This window comes from Panulirus ornatus, chromosome 15 (assembly GCF_036320965.1).
Source record: "Panulirus ornatus isolate Po-2019 chromosome 15, ASM3632096v1, whole genome shotgun sequence".
NCBI lineage: Eukaryota > Metazoa > Arthropoda > Malacostraca > Decapoda > Palinuridae > Panulirus > Panulirus ornatus.
Window position 1 is genome coordinate 33,569,241 of NC_092238.1, and position 14,075 is coordinate 33,583,315.

Genomic DNA, 14,075 nt, shown 5'->3' on the forward strand with positions numbered 1-14,075 from the left:
GGAGGTGGAGGGAACAAGGAGAAGAGGGAGACCAAATTGGAGGTGGAAAGATGGAGTGAAAAAGATTTTGTGTGATCGGGGCCTGAACATGCAGGAGGGTGAAAGGAGGGCAAGGAATAGAGTGAATTGGAGCGATGTGGTATACCGGGGCTGACGTGCTGTCAGTGGATTGAATCAAGGCATGTGAAGCGTCTGGGGTAAACCATGGAAAGCTGTGTAGGTATGTATATTTGCGTGTGTGGACGTATGTATATACATGTGTATGGGGGGGGGGTGGGCCATTTCTTTCGTCTGTTTCCTTGCGCTACCTCGCAAACGCGGGAGACAGCGACAAAGTATAAAAAAAAAAAAAAAAAAAATATATATATATATATATATATATATATATATATATAATTCTAGTGCATCTCACATGCAGATTACAGAACCCATAATGTAATTATCTTCGTATCCTATCCTAAATAAAGAAGTGTATGTAAAAATAGTAAATTAATGTTGCAGTTAATCATCTCGCTTATCAATATAACTTGTGATAAATTACCTTTTGAAAATATGAAATATTGCTCTGAATTCACTAGCTCACCATTTTCTGGTTATGCATGAATTATTCTTTTGTGAATGATTAAAAATATCCTTTTGTATTCCTTGTTCTTGGACCTTGACCTGCTGTAATAATGGCTGTGTTGTACATATGTAGTTAGTTTTATGCTCTTATTATTTGTTTATCGTCTTTTTATCGCTTGCTTTATCTTTATCATCTTCGTAGTTAAGACTGCTAAGCTAAGGACCTTTCCTTTTGGCTTCTGCAAAATATTTTCCTCTTTGTGACTTTCTTTGTGTAAAGTGGTTGTAGCACTGTTGAGGATGAGATTTTGAGTATTTGTGGTCTCACGCTTCTATAGACTAGTTAACATCCAGTATCATCATTAGCATCACATCCACATCTGTTCTTTTTTTCATGAACTGTGTAGAAGCAATAGCAGTTGTAGTAACAGATGTAGTTATAGAGTAGAGAGAGAAAGAGAGGGGGAGGGAAAAGTAGAAATACAATGAAGCCAGGTATGGTGGTACCGTCCACAGTGAGTTCCTGCCGTTGCCTGGCTACGACAGGCAAGGTCGCAAGGTGATCATCATCCGGGCAGCAGTTCACGACCCCGAGACCACAACTATGGACGAGGTCTTTAAGGCGACGAACTTTATCAACGATATTCTTTGGCTGGAGGACGAGCAGATGTCCATCACAGGGACCGTGCAGTTGTTGGACCTGGAGAGAGCTACCGCTGCTCATGCCATGCAGATGACCCCATCCTTGGTTAAGAAGGCCATGACGATTTGGCAGGTGTGAAGCTAGATTTTTGCCTCCTTTGTTGCCTCTGAGTTACACAGGCAAGCCTGAAACTTCATCTGTTGCCAAAGTCTGACTCTCTTCCTTTGCATAAAGTCGTAACTATCCCTCCTTTGTTGCCGTAGGAAGCCTGAAAACTTCTCTCCTCACTTGCCTTACTTAAATAGGCAAGTCTGGAACTTTAGACTCTGTTGCCCAGCACAGATCAACCAAAAAAAAAAAAGTTACCCTAGTTACGCTAGGAGATCTGAGACTTCCTTTCTTTCTTTCTTGTTCTACTCAAAGACAACCCTGAAAGTTTTCCATACTTTAGTTTGCTGGACAGTTGGAAAATGTCTATAATGTCTAGCCAGGTTTTATTTTGGCTAGACATTCTGTGAGGAAAATTTGAGAATAGTCAACACTAAACATGAACAAACGTCAGCCATATCGGCTCTTGTTAAAGAATGTAAATGTCTTCATCATTGTCAGTCATCGCTTGGGTTCTGTTTGGTAGACAACTGATTGCCTGAGATATGACCTATGGATTTAATGTAGGTTTATTATAACCATGAAATTAGACAACCGTCATTACTTTGATTCAGCTAATCAGCTGTGTATATTTTGATGAAATGTATATACAGACAGGAAAGCAGTGTTAGACAACTGTGGAAAATCTTATACCTCATCTGATTTTTCATTTGATGATATGGTTACCCAAGATCATTATCTTAGAAACCGTCAAAGCGTTGCGCTAAGTGAATAATCTTTTTCGGTGATACTGGGAGGCATGGCTGGATCAGCCTTGGCCTGATAACACATTTCTGAGCAACAGCATCACTCAACCTTAAAGCAGTTGTCTAATTTCTTTATGAGAAGAAGTGAAACGTTACAGGTCACTTACAAGGGACTTATTAAAACTGCCGTACTTGCTTGTGATTTGAATTTCGTTAGCATTTGTTCCACCTTTTGAAAAACTTAAAAGACTATGACACAGGAAGAAGCCAACGTAGATACAGGTATTAGAAGCTTTGGAGAAAGGTTTTTCCATAGTACATAATATCATCAGTCCAGAAGTATGCCTTGTTGGAGGCATAAAGGCGGCCATACCACAGTGCCGGCCACTGGACCAAATGGTGAAGCACAGGAAAGTTTTAAATTGGATATTTGATTAGACATGGAGGTAAACATAAACTGCTACAGCAGACTAAATGTATCAAGGCGAATGGGAAAAATGAGAGAGTCACAGCTGTGGCTGTTAAACCTTCGTCAGGATATGAGTGAGGAGAACTGTGCAGACACCAGAATCTGCTCAGATCACTTCATGCCATGAATTCACACAGGATCATATATTGTAACTACTGGGTGGAGGATATTCTGCAGATAAGAACAGACTTAACATTATCCAAGTTTTGTTCTTTGTTAGCAGTATGAGTCGAGTCACTTCGTCTTTATTTAACCTCTCCTTATTTCAATTAACGCCCTGTTTTGATGTGGCCTCTGGTGTGTGACTGGAGCCTCCAACTTAAAAAAAAGATTACTAAAATACAGGATGAACTAATAGTGCAACAAATATATATTTAATCTGTGATATTCGGTTACCACTAAATGTAAAGCTGTGACTCTTCGGTGCTCTCGCACACACTATATCACTTACCGTATAGTCAAATGTATTAGGGAAACAGATAGTAAGCTCTGCTTTACTCTTCATGTTAATTTCAATTGAGTCTTTCTGCTCAGTTATGACCAGTGTATTAGATTTTATTCTTTGCCATTTTGTTCACAGTACACTACACAGGCAACTGTCCCGATTGCATTTTGTTTTCTTGCCTAGTTCAGCCATCTTGTTTGCTGAAATGGACACTCGCACTCAAGTGGAAGATCGTGTTGATTTGAATGGTTTCAGCATGGCTGCATCTAGGGAGGCCTGGGAAGTAGAATGACATTACAAGGACTTTGTAGATAATATCAGACAGTAGTTGATTAGCAGCTTTATACACGTGTACTTTAAATAGAGAGAGAGAGAGAGTGTTCCAAGCTCGTAGTGCCCCTTTTCTTCATATGCAAGAGGTTCATTACCTGCGTACGTCTATTTGTGATTACTGTTTTTGTGATACAGGGACTCTCGTGTTGCCCCCGTCTCTTACCTATTTATATTATGTATGTACCATGTCTTTACCTCGTTGTATGTATGCATATACACCACCCTAGCCTGAGTCCGGTACCCATCTATCGTCCAGCCCTAAGGGAAGGACAAATACCTAGGTTGGGCGTTGGCCAACTGACATGCGCTTCTGACCCCAGGCTGGCCTGTGCTGACTCATGGTCATTAACTCTAGCCACTGGTACATTTGTCCACCTCCTTCAATTACAGGAAATGTCGTGGAAGCTTTGCGTAGCAGTTTATGTTGACCAGTAAATGTCATTTCTGATGATGGCCTAAACATTTTGCTTAAAAGATTTTCCATGTATGTTTTGTTCATGGTTCAATCAGATTTACAAAGGAGTCCATGCTGGAATTCCCTCATCATTTTTCCTAGATCCTGAAGCAAGTCTCAAAGTGGAAGCCCGTTTTGGTTTGATCACGAAGAGAAAATATTAATCATTATTTGCTTTTGTCATGCTACCCCGTTGGTTAACTGTCAAACTAAGCAAATGATAAGAAATGTAATGCCTTTACTCCTACTGATACATAATGATATGGATCTCAAACAGACCTGATATTGACGTGAAATCCTGACGAGGGATTCAGTTGAAAAAGTATCAGAATTATGTAATGGCACTAAGTGAATGATTTACATGACACTAATGAAGACAGTCAAGCTAATCCCTGATGGCTCAGTGTGACACACTGCCAAAAGCCTTGGGCTCTTTTGTACCACTGGGAAGTGTTTCAACAGAAAACCTTTTAATGTTATTAAAAAAAAGTGAATCTTCCATTATCTGACTAGCTTATTGTTGTATTGGAAGTGTATTTGCTCTTTCTGGCCCATATGTGGTTAAGAAAAGTTGTCCTCATACTGAAAGAAGAATTTGTCTTGCCATTAGCCAAGCTTGTGTGAGTTGAAGCTTGGGTTTTCTTGGATTTTTCAGTTTTTGAAATACTTTCAAAGCTGCAATAAAAGTATAAGGCACTTAAACGTGCAGCTTATAGTTTTCTACTTTTCCTGAGTATGTCAGCTTTTAACTTTGACTTTTAAATCCAGCCACCAACACTCGACTAAATGCCGAACTTTCTACTTGGTATCTTTGACACAAGTATAGGCCACCAACTATTGAGGCTGCTAAACATCACTGAAAAAGGACAACCACTGACCATTAAATTCTTGATAAGTTAAGAGTCAGCCAGCACTTCACCATTGGTGTATGGGTATTCAAACATGCTTCACATCAAACTACTACCAAGGCAAAACATAAAATCATTTAATGTTAAAGTATAGAGGCATTCAGATTTTGTTGGTAAAAAGAAATAATATATATATGCTGATGATATTGATAAGTTGGTGCCCTGTATAGAAAGAAAAGAATTGAAAAAGCTTTAGTTCTATTTCATGCCTTAAGTTGTCTTATTCATGCTAATAGCAGATTCTAATTAATGATTTCTTTCTGGTATAAGGTTTTAATTTTCCAAAAGAAAGAACAGAGAAGGGGGCCAAGTGAGGAAATTACCTCATGCTCAGTTCTCTGTTATTATTGCTACCTTGCTAATGTGGGAAATGGGGAATATGTATGAACAAAAAATAAGTTATAATTGAAAGCTATTCACCAGGTCTATATGGAGACACCTTATCAAAAATTCCTTTGAAGCATTTTGATACTTTGTCCATCGACCTTCAGAGGTGTAAATCACTGTGGATGTAATATTGTCAAAACAAATTCGGTCGGTAGCTATTCACCCTGTCTTCATATTAAGTGTGCAAGAGAGATTAGTATGATTTATTAATCTTAACTTTGCCTTATGACTCTCACGTCCAAAACTTAACCAAATGTAGGACTTGACATTTAGATATCTGGTATGAAATTGGTCTCTATCCATTCTCCAGTTTTGTAGACATTGTGTAAATAAGAACTTAACAACGTTTGAGTACACATACCCTTAACACTCGACCCCCCAAAAAAAAATTTGACGTAAATATTTGTGCAATGTAGCTATGATACCAAGTTTGGTTTATATCCATCAACTAAGACATTACATTTTATGTACATAAGCATTTAGTACCAGTTTCTTACACAAGGGTTTGTGACATCCTCTAACACCAACCTCAAACAGTCAGCAGCTCTGTATGCAGTGCCTATGGCACAAATTAGATTATTTTCAATCACAAAATCAATTGTGTATATAGGATGGAAACACGCCTACTCATTGGTGTGGGAAACCTTCTTTCATAAGACTGGTTTCATCCATTACATTCAAGTTTTGAGAAATGGATGGATTTTGGTGTAATAAAAAAATAAAACATATATAATGCTGACTCAAAAGTTCATTTTTTTTGCAACTTATGCTTCAAGATTGTCAAGTTGTGTGTATGTATATCTGTGCTCTCACAGTTCCCGAGAAGATGCTTCATTTTTTTTTTTCTTTGGCATGAAATTCTGCCTTCAACAAGAGCTTTACTGAGACAGGTAACTTGGGTTTACTGATTTACTGGTTAGATACAAAAGATTAGAAAGGAATTGAAACAGCAGCAGACTGTTGGGTGCTTTTGAGGATGTTTGTGATAGTGGAAGGTATCAGAAACTCATAGGTTAGTGTGGTAGATGTCAAAAGGCATCCAGATAATTCACATAGAATAACCACCAAATTGTCGTGACTAAGGAAGCTCAATTAATGTAAGTCACGGACATGAACTGAGGAATTGATCATCTTTTCTTAAAATGCTGTCAACCACTCTTTCTGGCAAATCATTCCATATGTTAACAGTCCTGTTGAAGAAAACGTACTTTGCCTCAGTTGATGTAAAAAATTGGCCCAGGAGTTTGTACTCATTACTAAAAGTAAAATCAGATGCGCAAGTCATGAGTAACTTGATAGATCAAGATTATGAAAGTCTTCGATAATTTTGAATACTTGAATTAGATCACCTCTTATCCTTCTCTTTTCAAAGCCAAATAGATTCAGGTTGTTTAGTGTCATTTCATAGGTTTTTTTTCTCAGCCTGGAAATCATCTTTGTAGCTTGATGCTGCACTCTCTCCATTCTGTTTCTTTTTTTTTTCTTTTAGGTAGGGTGACCAACACTGAACACAGTATTAAAGATGTGGACGAACCCATGAGTTATAAAGAGTAGGGATGATTTCCCCGGACTTTAAGGCTCTACCCATGACTCCAAGAAATTTGTTTGCTCTTTTCACAGCTTTTGTGCCCTTCTTACTTGGTTTTAGGTCACCAGAGATTATTATGCCCAAGACTTTTCTCACTTTTTGCAGTTCATCAGAATTCATACTGTAGCTTGCCTTTTCATTTTTACTACTGATATGTAAAACTTTGCAACTTTCAATATTGAAATTCATTTGCCTATTGTGAGTTCAGTTCATCAATTGTCTTATTCAGTTTGAAGCTGTAGATGTTCAAATTCATTTGTAGATTTATCTCCCAGCTTTGTATCATCAGTGAATTTTGATATCCTGCAGTGCACACCATTATCAATATCATTAACATAGAAAGAAAACCAGGACCAAAACTGATCCTTGTGCCACTCCACTTGTTACATCTAATCATTTGGAGGCTTGACCATGAATCATAACTCTTTGTTTATGGTCATTCAACCAGTTTCCTATCCTATGAAGTACAACCTCATCAATGCCATGTGACCATTTTTGAGTAACCTTTGATGTGAAATTTTATCGAAAAATTTATGAAAATCTAGATACATAACTTCAGCTGCTTCACTTTCGTCATATTGATTATATCATAAAAGAAATCAAATAGATTTGTTAGACATGAGTGATTTTGCCAAAAACAATGCTAAGAATTGTTTATTAAGTGGTGGTCCTCTAATTGGTTTACATGTCTGTCTCACATGGTGGCTTCCATAAGTTTTCCAAGTACAGACATTAAGCTAATTGGATGATAATTTCTTGTCAATGACTGTTACCTTTTTTGATATCTGTTACAGTGGCAGTCTTCCATTCATCTGGAACTTTTTCTGTAGCAAATGACTATCTGAAATGGGCGATCAAGGGGTCAAGGGCTTAACTGTCTCATTTTTCTCCTCTTTCATCGTTCTTGGATAAAACTTATCAGGGCCAGCCATTTTATTTATTTTCACTATGTTTATTGATGAGTGTCTTTGGCTTTTATGTCACTTTGTTGAAGACCGTTTCCTTCTCTTATCCATGAAGCTGGTTTCTGGACATGGGTTGTGCCTTCAGTCATAAATATAGATGCAAAAAAAAAAAAGTGTCATTTTGCTATGGCATCATTGTCTTGAACCTCTTCACTGTTTTCTGGAATTAATGGACCTTTTGACTGGGAAATGATGCTCTTGCTTTTAACATAATTGTAAAATTCCTGGGAGTTTCTTATGCTGTTTTCAGCAGTATGCACTTCACGTTGATGTTTATTTTGTTGTATAACTCTCCTCTCTCCTACTTTCAACATGCAAATCTACATAACTTACTCTGTCATGTTGGTTATTGGATTCTTTAAGTTTGTTCTGAACGATTTTCTTAGACAACAGGCATGTTTCTATTTCACCATTCCACCACTTTGGATTCATTATAGAAATAGGCCGTCTACTATGCTTTGGTATGTAAGTTCCCTCAGCTGCTTTGAAGGTTTTTCTGAAGCTTTTCCAAGCTACATTAATGTCATTTTCATCGATCATTTCGTCCCAAGTTTGCCTGTCAAGAGCAGTGCGAAAATTATGAAAATTTTGGACATTTAGAATTGGGCATTTGTCTTTGCAAATGTCATGTTGACCAACATTTCATGCAGTTGAAAGCAACTTCAAAAGCAATTTGCAATTGATTACTTGTACCAGACTTTTCTCCAACATTATTAATGACACCCTCTCTTGTAGTTAGAAGTAAATCTATTATTTTCGCTAGTAGGTTGACTGTTTGGATTCCTTGATGGTGTTGGTGTTGTTCAGGTTTGTTGTCCAGTTTCTCTCAGGGGATTAGTTTTTCTTAGACTTCCTTGTTGGTCGTCCTTACTTTATGTAGCCTAAGAACCCATACTGTTGGTGGGATTACAGTGTGATGCTGCCCCTACCTGGATATGACCACATGGGACGTAAGGTCATACTTGGTCGCTGGGGGATCTACGACCCGAAGGAAGTAAGCATGGATGATTTGTTGAAGATGGGTTCTGTGATATTCGACGTACTGCTTGAGGAGGATGAACAGATTGGCATCACGGGTGAAGTGATGATGGGAGACTGTACAGGTCTGACACTGTCGCATGCTGTCGCCTTTACCCCAGCACATGCTAAGAAGTCCTTAGTGATATGGCAGGTATGTCTTGGCTGAACCTCTTAGGAATGTTTTGACTGAACCTAGCACTGTACACAGCATGCCCTTAAACAATTTGGCACTGCACACAACATGGCACTGTTCACAGCATGCTTTCACACAGCCTGGCACTCTATACCTCATCCTTCATGCAGCATATCACTGTACACAGCATGTCTTCACACAGGGTGGTACTGTGCCCAGCATGTCTTCACACAGCTTGGTACTTTAAACAGCATGCCTTTAACTAGAGGTGACCAGTTTGTCCTCTTGTTGGTATGGTAGGAGTTGGGGGGGAGGGGGGTACCCTAGGTGATGCTGACAAAGTAGTCATTAATTGCTGAAGGTGTGGGCAAAGCATTGTTGTTAACTGCTGATCTGTGTTAGGAAAGCAGGGTTTGGATTATGCTGTTCTTTGATAATGTTAGCAGGGTTGGATAAGGATTCTTTGATGATGTTGATAGGGTTGGAACACAGATCTTTGATGATGATGGTAGTGTGACAGGGTTGGGTCATGGTTTTCTGATGATGGTAGAATTGGATCATGGTTCTCTGATGATGTTGGCAAGGTTGAATCACAGTTCTTTGATGATGTTGGCAGGATTGGATCATGGTTCCTTGATGTTGACAAGATGTCCAGGTTTGGGCCTTTACTCATTCTGGAAAGACAGACTGATGGGGCTTTTGTAATCTCAGCAAGGCCAGGCCGGCAACTGCTGAGATAGCTGACCAAGAAAGGGTTCTGGGTCGGTCGCTAGCAGTATTTACTTACCCAGGGACATGTGTGCAAGGTGTTGCAGACCAAGGAAAGAATTAATTTTTCCCAGTTTTGGATATCTGGGAGTGGATTTAGCAGCAGAACCATGGAACCATGGAAGTGGAAGTGAGTCACAGGGTGGGGGATGGGGCGAAAGTGTAGGAGCGTTGAAAAATGTGTGGAAGGTAAGAATATTATCTCGGAAAGCAAAAATGGGTATATTTGAAGGAATAGTGGTTCCAACAATGTTATATGGCTGTGAGGCGTGGGCTATAGATAGGGTTGTGTGGAGGAGGGTGGATGTGTTGGAAATGAGATGTATGAGGACAATATGTGGTGTGAGGTGGTTTGATCGAGTAAATAATGAAAGGTTAAGAGAGATGTGTGGTAATAAAAAGAGTGTGGTTGAGATAGCAGAAGAGGGTGTTTTGAAATGGTTTGGTCATATAGAGAGAATGAGTGAGGAAAGATTGACAAGGAGGATATATGTGTCAGAGGTGGAGGGAATGAGAAGTGGGAGATCAAAGTGGAGGTGGAAAAATGAAGTGAAAAAGATTTTGAGCGATCGGGGCCTGAACATGCAAGAGAGTGAAAGGCGTGCAAGGAATAAGAGTGAATTGGAACGATGTGGTATACTGGGGTCGACGTGCTGTCAATAGATTGAACCAGGGCATGTGAAGTGTCTGGGGTAAACCATGGAAAGTTTGTGGGGCCTGGATGTGGAAAGGGAGATGTAGTTTCGGTGCATTATACATGACAGCTAGAGACTGAGTGTGAATGAATGTGGCCTTTGTTGTCTTTTCCTAGCACTACCTCACATGCATGCAGGGGGAGGGGGTTGTCATTTCATGTGTGGCGGGATGGCAGTGGGAATGAATAAAGGCAGCAATTATGAATTATGTACATGTGTATATATGTATATGTCTGTGTATGTATATATATATGTATACGTTGGAATGTATAGGTATGTATATGTGCGTGTGTGGACATGTATGTGTATAAATTTGTATGTGGGTGGGTTGGGCCATTCTTTCGTCTGTTTCCTTGCATTACCTTGCTAACGCAGGAGACAGCGACAAAGTATAATGAATAGATATATATATATATATATATATATATATATATATATAGTGTGTGTGTGTGTGTGTGTGTGCATAGTGCCATTGTACAAAGGCAAAGGAGATAAGAGTGAGTGCTCAAATTACAGAGGTATAAGTTTGTTGAGTATTCCTGGTAAATTATATGGGAGGGTATTGATTGAGAGGGTGAAGGCATGTACAGAGCATCAGATTGGGGAAGAGCAGTGTGGTTTCAGAAGTGGTAGAGGATGTGTGGATCAGGTGTTTGCTTTGAAGAATGTATGTGAGAAATACTTAGAAAAGCAAATGGATTTGTATGTAGCATTTATGGATCTGGAGAAGGCATATGATAGAGTTGATAGAGATGCTCTGTGGAAGGTATTAAGAATATATGGTGTGGGAGGCAAGTTCTTAGAAGCAGTGAAAAGTTTTTATCGAGGATGTAAGGCATGTGTACGTGTAGGAGGAGAGGAAAGTGATTGGTTCTCAGTGAATGTAGGTTTGTGGCAGGGGTGTGTGATGTCTCCATGGTTGTTTAATTTGTTTATGGATGGGGTTGTTAGGGAGGTGAATGCAAGTTTTGGAAAGAGGGGCAAGTATGAAGTCTGTTGGGGATGAGAGAGCTTGGGAAGTGAGTCAGTTGTTGTTCGCTGATGATACAGCCCTGGTGGCTGATTCATGTGAGAAACTGCGGAAGCTGGTGACTGAGTTTGGTAAAGTGTGTGAAAGAAGAAAGTTAAGAGTAAATGTGAACAAGAGCAAGGTTATTAGGTACAGTAGGGTTGAGGGTCAAGTCAATTGGCAGGTAAGTTTGAATGGAGAAAAACTGGAGGAAGTAAAGTGTTTTAGATATCTGGGAGTGGATCTGGCAGCGGATGGAACCATGGAAGCGGAAGTGGATCATAGGATGGGGGAGGGGGCGAAAATTCTGGGAGCCTTGAAGAATGTGTGGAAGTCGAGAACATTATCTCGGAAAGCAAAAATGGGTATGTTTGAAGGAATAGTGGTTCCAACAATGTTGTATGGTTGCGAGGCGTGGGCTATGGATAGAGCTGTGCGCAGGAGGATGGATGTGCTGGAAATGAGATGTTTAAGGACAATGTGTGGTGTGAGGTGGTTTGATCGAGTAAGTAACGTAAGGGTAAGAGAGATGTGTGGAAATAAAACGAGCGTGGTTGAGAGAGCAGAAGAGGGTGTTTTGAAATGGTTTGGGCACATGGGGAGAATGAGTGAGGAAAGATTGACCAAGAGGATATATGTGTCAGAGGTGGAGGGAACGAGGAGAAGTGGGAGACCAAATTGGAGGTGGAAAGATGGAGTGAAAAAGATTTTTTGTGATCGGGGCCTGAACATGCAGGAGGGTGAAAGGAGGACAAGGAATAGAGTGAATTGGATCGATGTGGTATACCGGGGTTGACGTGCTGTCAGTGGATTGAATCAGGGCATGTGAAGCGTCTGGGGTAAACCATGGAAAGCTGTGTAGGTATGTATATTTGCATGTGTGGACGTATGTATATACATGTGTATGGGGGTGGGTTGGGCCATTTCTTTCGTCTGTTTCCTTGCGCTACCTCGCAAACGCGGGAGACAGCGACAAAGCAAAAAAAAAAAATATATATATATATATATATATATATATATATATATATATATATATATATATATATATATATTTATTATGATTGCCATTTCCTGCATCAGCAAGTTAGCACCAGAAAATAGACGAAGAATGGCCCATACACGCATGTATACATACATACATATACGTATCAACATATACACATACACATATATACACATGTACATATTCATGCTTGCTTGCCTTTATCCATTCTTGGCGCTACTCCACCCCATAGGAAACAGAATTGCTACCCCCTGCTTCAGAGAGGTAGTATCAGGAAGACAGACGAAAAAGGCCACATTCATTCACTCATACAATCATTGTTATATGCAGGTGGTGTGAATGATGCCAGTCCTTATATGTTTACTCTGTTTAGGTTTAGAATCAAGCAAAAAGGAAAATGTAAGACACAGTTGTAAAGAATAAAAGCTAGTGAATCCTCATTGATATGTTTGTGCCTGTTTGTTTTTTTCCTCAGCGTGTATTCTAATTTCCCTCTTTTCTCTCCTTGTCTGTTTGTCTGTCATCTTTGTGAAAATTCATTTAGTGAATCCTTGAGAGATTTCTTTATGTGAACTCTGACAACACTCAGCAACGGTCTGGAACTTTTATAGTAATTAGTTTTGATTATAGGATCATTGTAGAATAACATTATTCCAGTTGACAGTCTTAATATCTTTCAAGTCTGCGAACGAATGTCAGTCTGTCTGTATATATATATATATATATATATATATATATATATATAATATATTTTTTATTTTTTTTATTTTGCTTTGTCGCTGTCTCCCGCGTTTGCGAGGTAGCGCAAGGAAACAGACGAAAGAAATGGCCCAACCCACCCCCATACACAATGTATATACATACACGTCCACACACGCAAATATACATACCTATACATCTCAATGTACACATATATATACACACACAGACACATACATATATACCCATGCACACAATTCACACTGTCTGCCTTTATTCATTCCCATCGCCACCTCGCCACACATGGAATACCATCCCCCTCCCCCCTCATGTGTGCGAGGTAGCACTAGGAAAAGACAACAAAGGCCCCATTCGTTCACACTCAGTCTCTAGCTGTCATGGAATTATGCCCGAAACAACAGCTCCCTTTCCACATCCAGGCCCCACAGAACTTTCCATGGTTTACCCCAGACGCTTCACATGCCCTGATTCAATCCACTGACAGCACGTTAACCCCGGTATACCACATTGATCCAATTCACTCTATTCCTTGCCCTCCTTTCACCCTCCTGCATGTTCAGGCCCCGATCACACAAAATATTTTTCACTCCATCTTTCCACCTCCAATTTGGTCTCCCACTTCTCCTCGTTCCCTCCACCTCCGACACATATATCCTCTCGGTCAATCTTTCCTCACTCATTCTCTCCATGTGCCCAAACCATTTCAAAACACCCTCTTCTGCTCTCTCAACCATGCTCTTTTTATTTCCACACATCTCTCTTACCCTTACATTACTTACTCGATCAAACCACCTCACACCACACATTGTCCTCAGACATCTTATTTCCAGCACATCCACCCTCCTGCGCACAACTCTATCCATAGCCCACGCCTCACAACCATACAACATTGTTGGAACCACTTTTCCTTCAAACATACCCATTTTTGCTTTCCGAGATAATGTTCTCGACTTCCACACATTCTTCAAGGCTCCCAGGATTTTTGCCCCCTCCCCCACCCTATGATCCACTTCCGCTTCCATGATTCCATCCGCTGCCAGATCCACTCCCGGATATCTAAAACACTTTACTTCCTCCAGTTTTTCTCCATTCAAACTTACCTCCCAATTGACTTGAC

The 14,075-nt window shown here is 39.8% G+C and overlaps 2 protein-coding genes across 17 annotated transcripts in view; one reads left to right on the plus strand and one right to left on the minus strand.

The window, feature by feature from the left end:
• The window catches only part of LOC139753844 (uncharacterized), a 126,539-nt gene that overhangs the window by 36,691 nt on the left and 75,773 nt on the right, over positions 1-14,075 (minus strand). The window lies entirely within an intron of this gene.
• LOC139753845 (retinol-binding protein pinta-like) overlaps positions 1-14,075 on the plus strand; it is a 76,122-nt gene that overhangs the window by 8,676 nt on the left and 53,371 nt on the right. For 3 of the 15 annotated variants that reach the window (XM_071670772.1, XM_071670771.1, XM_071670763.1), the window contains exon 4: positions 1,081-1,339. The exons of 10 other annotated variants lie outside the window; for them this stretch is intronic. In XM_071670772.1, coding sequence (XP_071526873.1) covers positions 1,081-1,339 — 259 coding nt within the window. Of the gene's footprint in view, positions 1-1,080; positions 1,340-8,522; positions 8,782-14,075 lie in introns of all 15 variants that reach the window. 2 more of the 15 variants (XM_071670776.1, XM_071670767.1) reach the window with 1 other exon arrangement.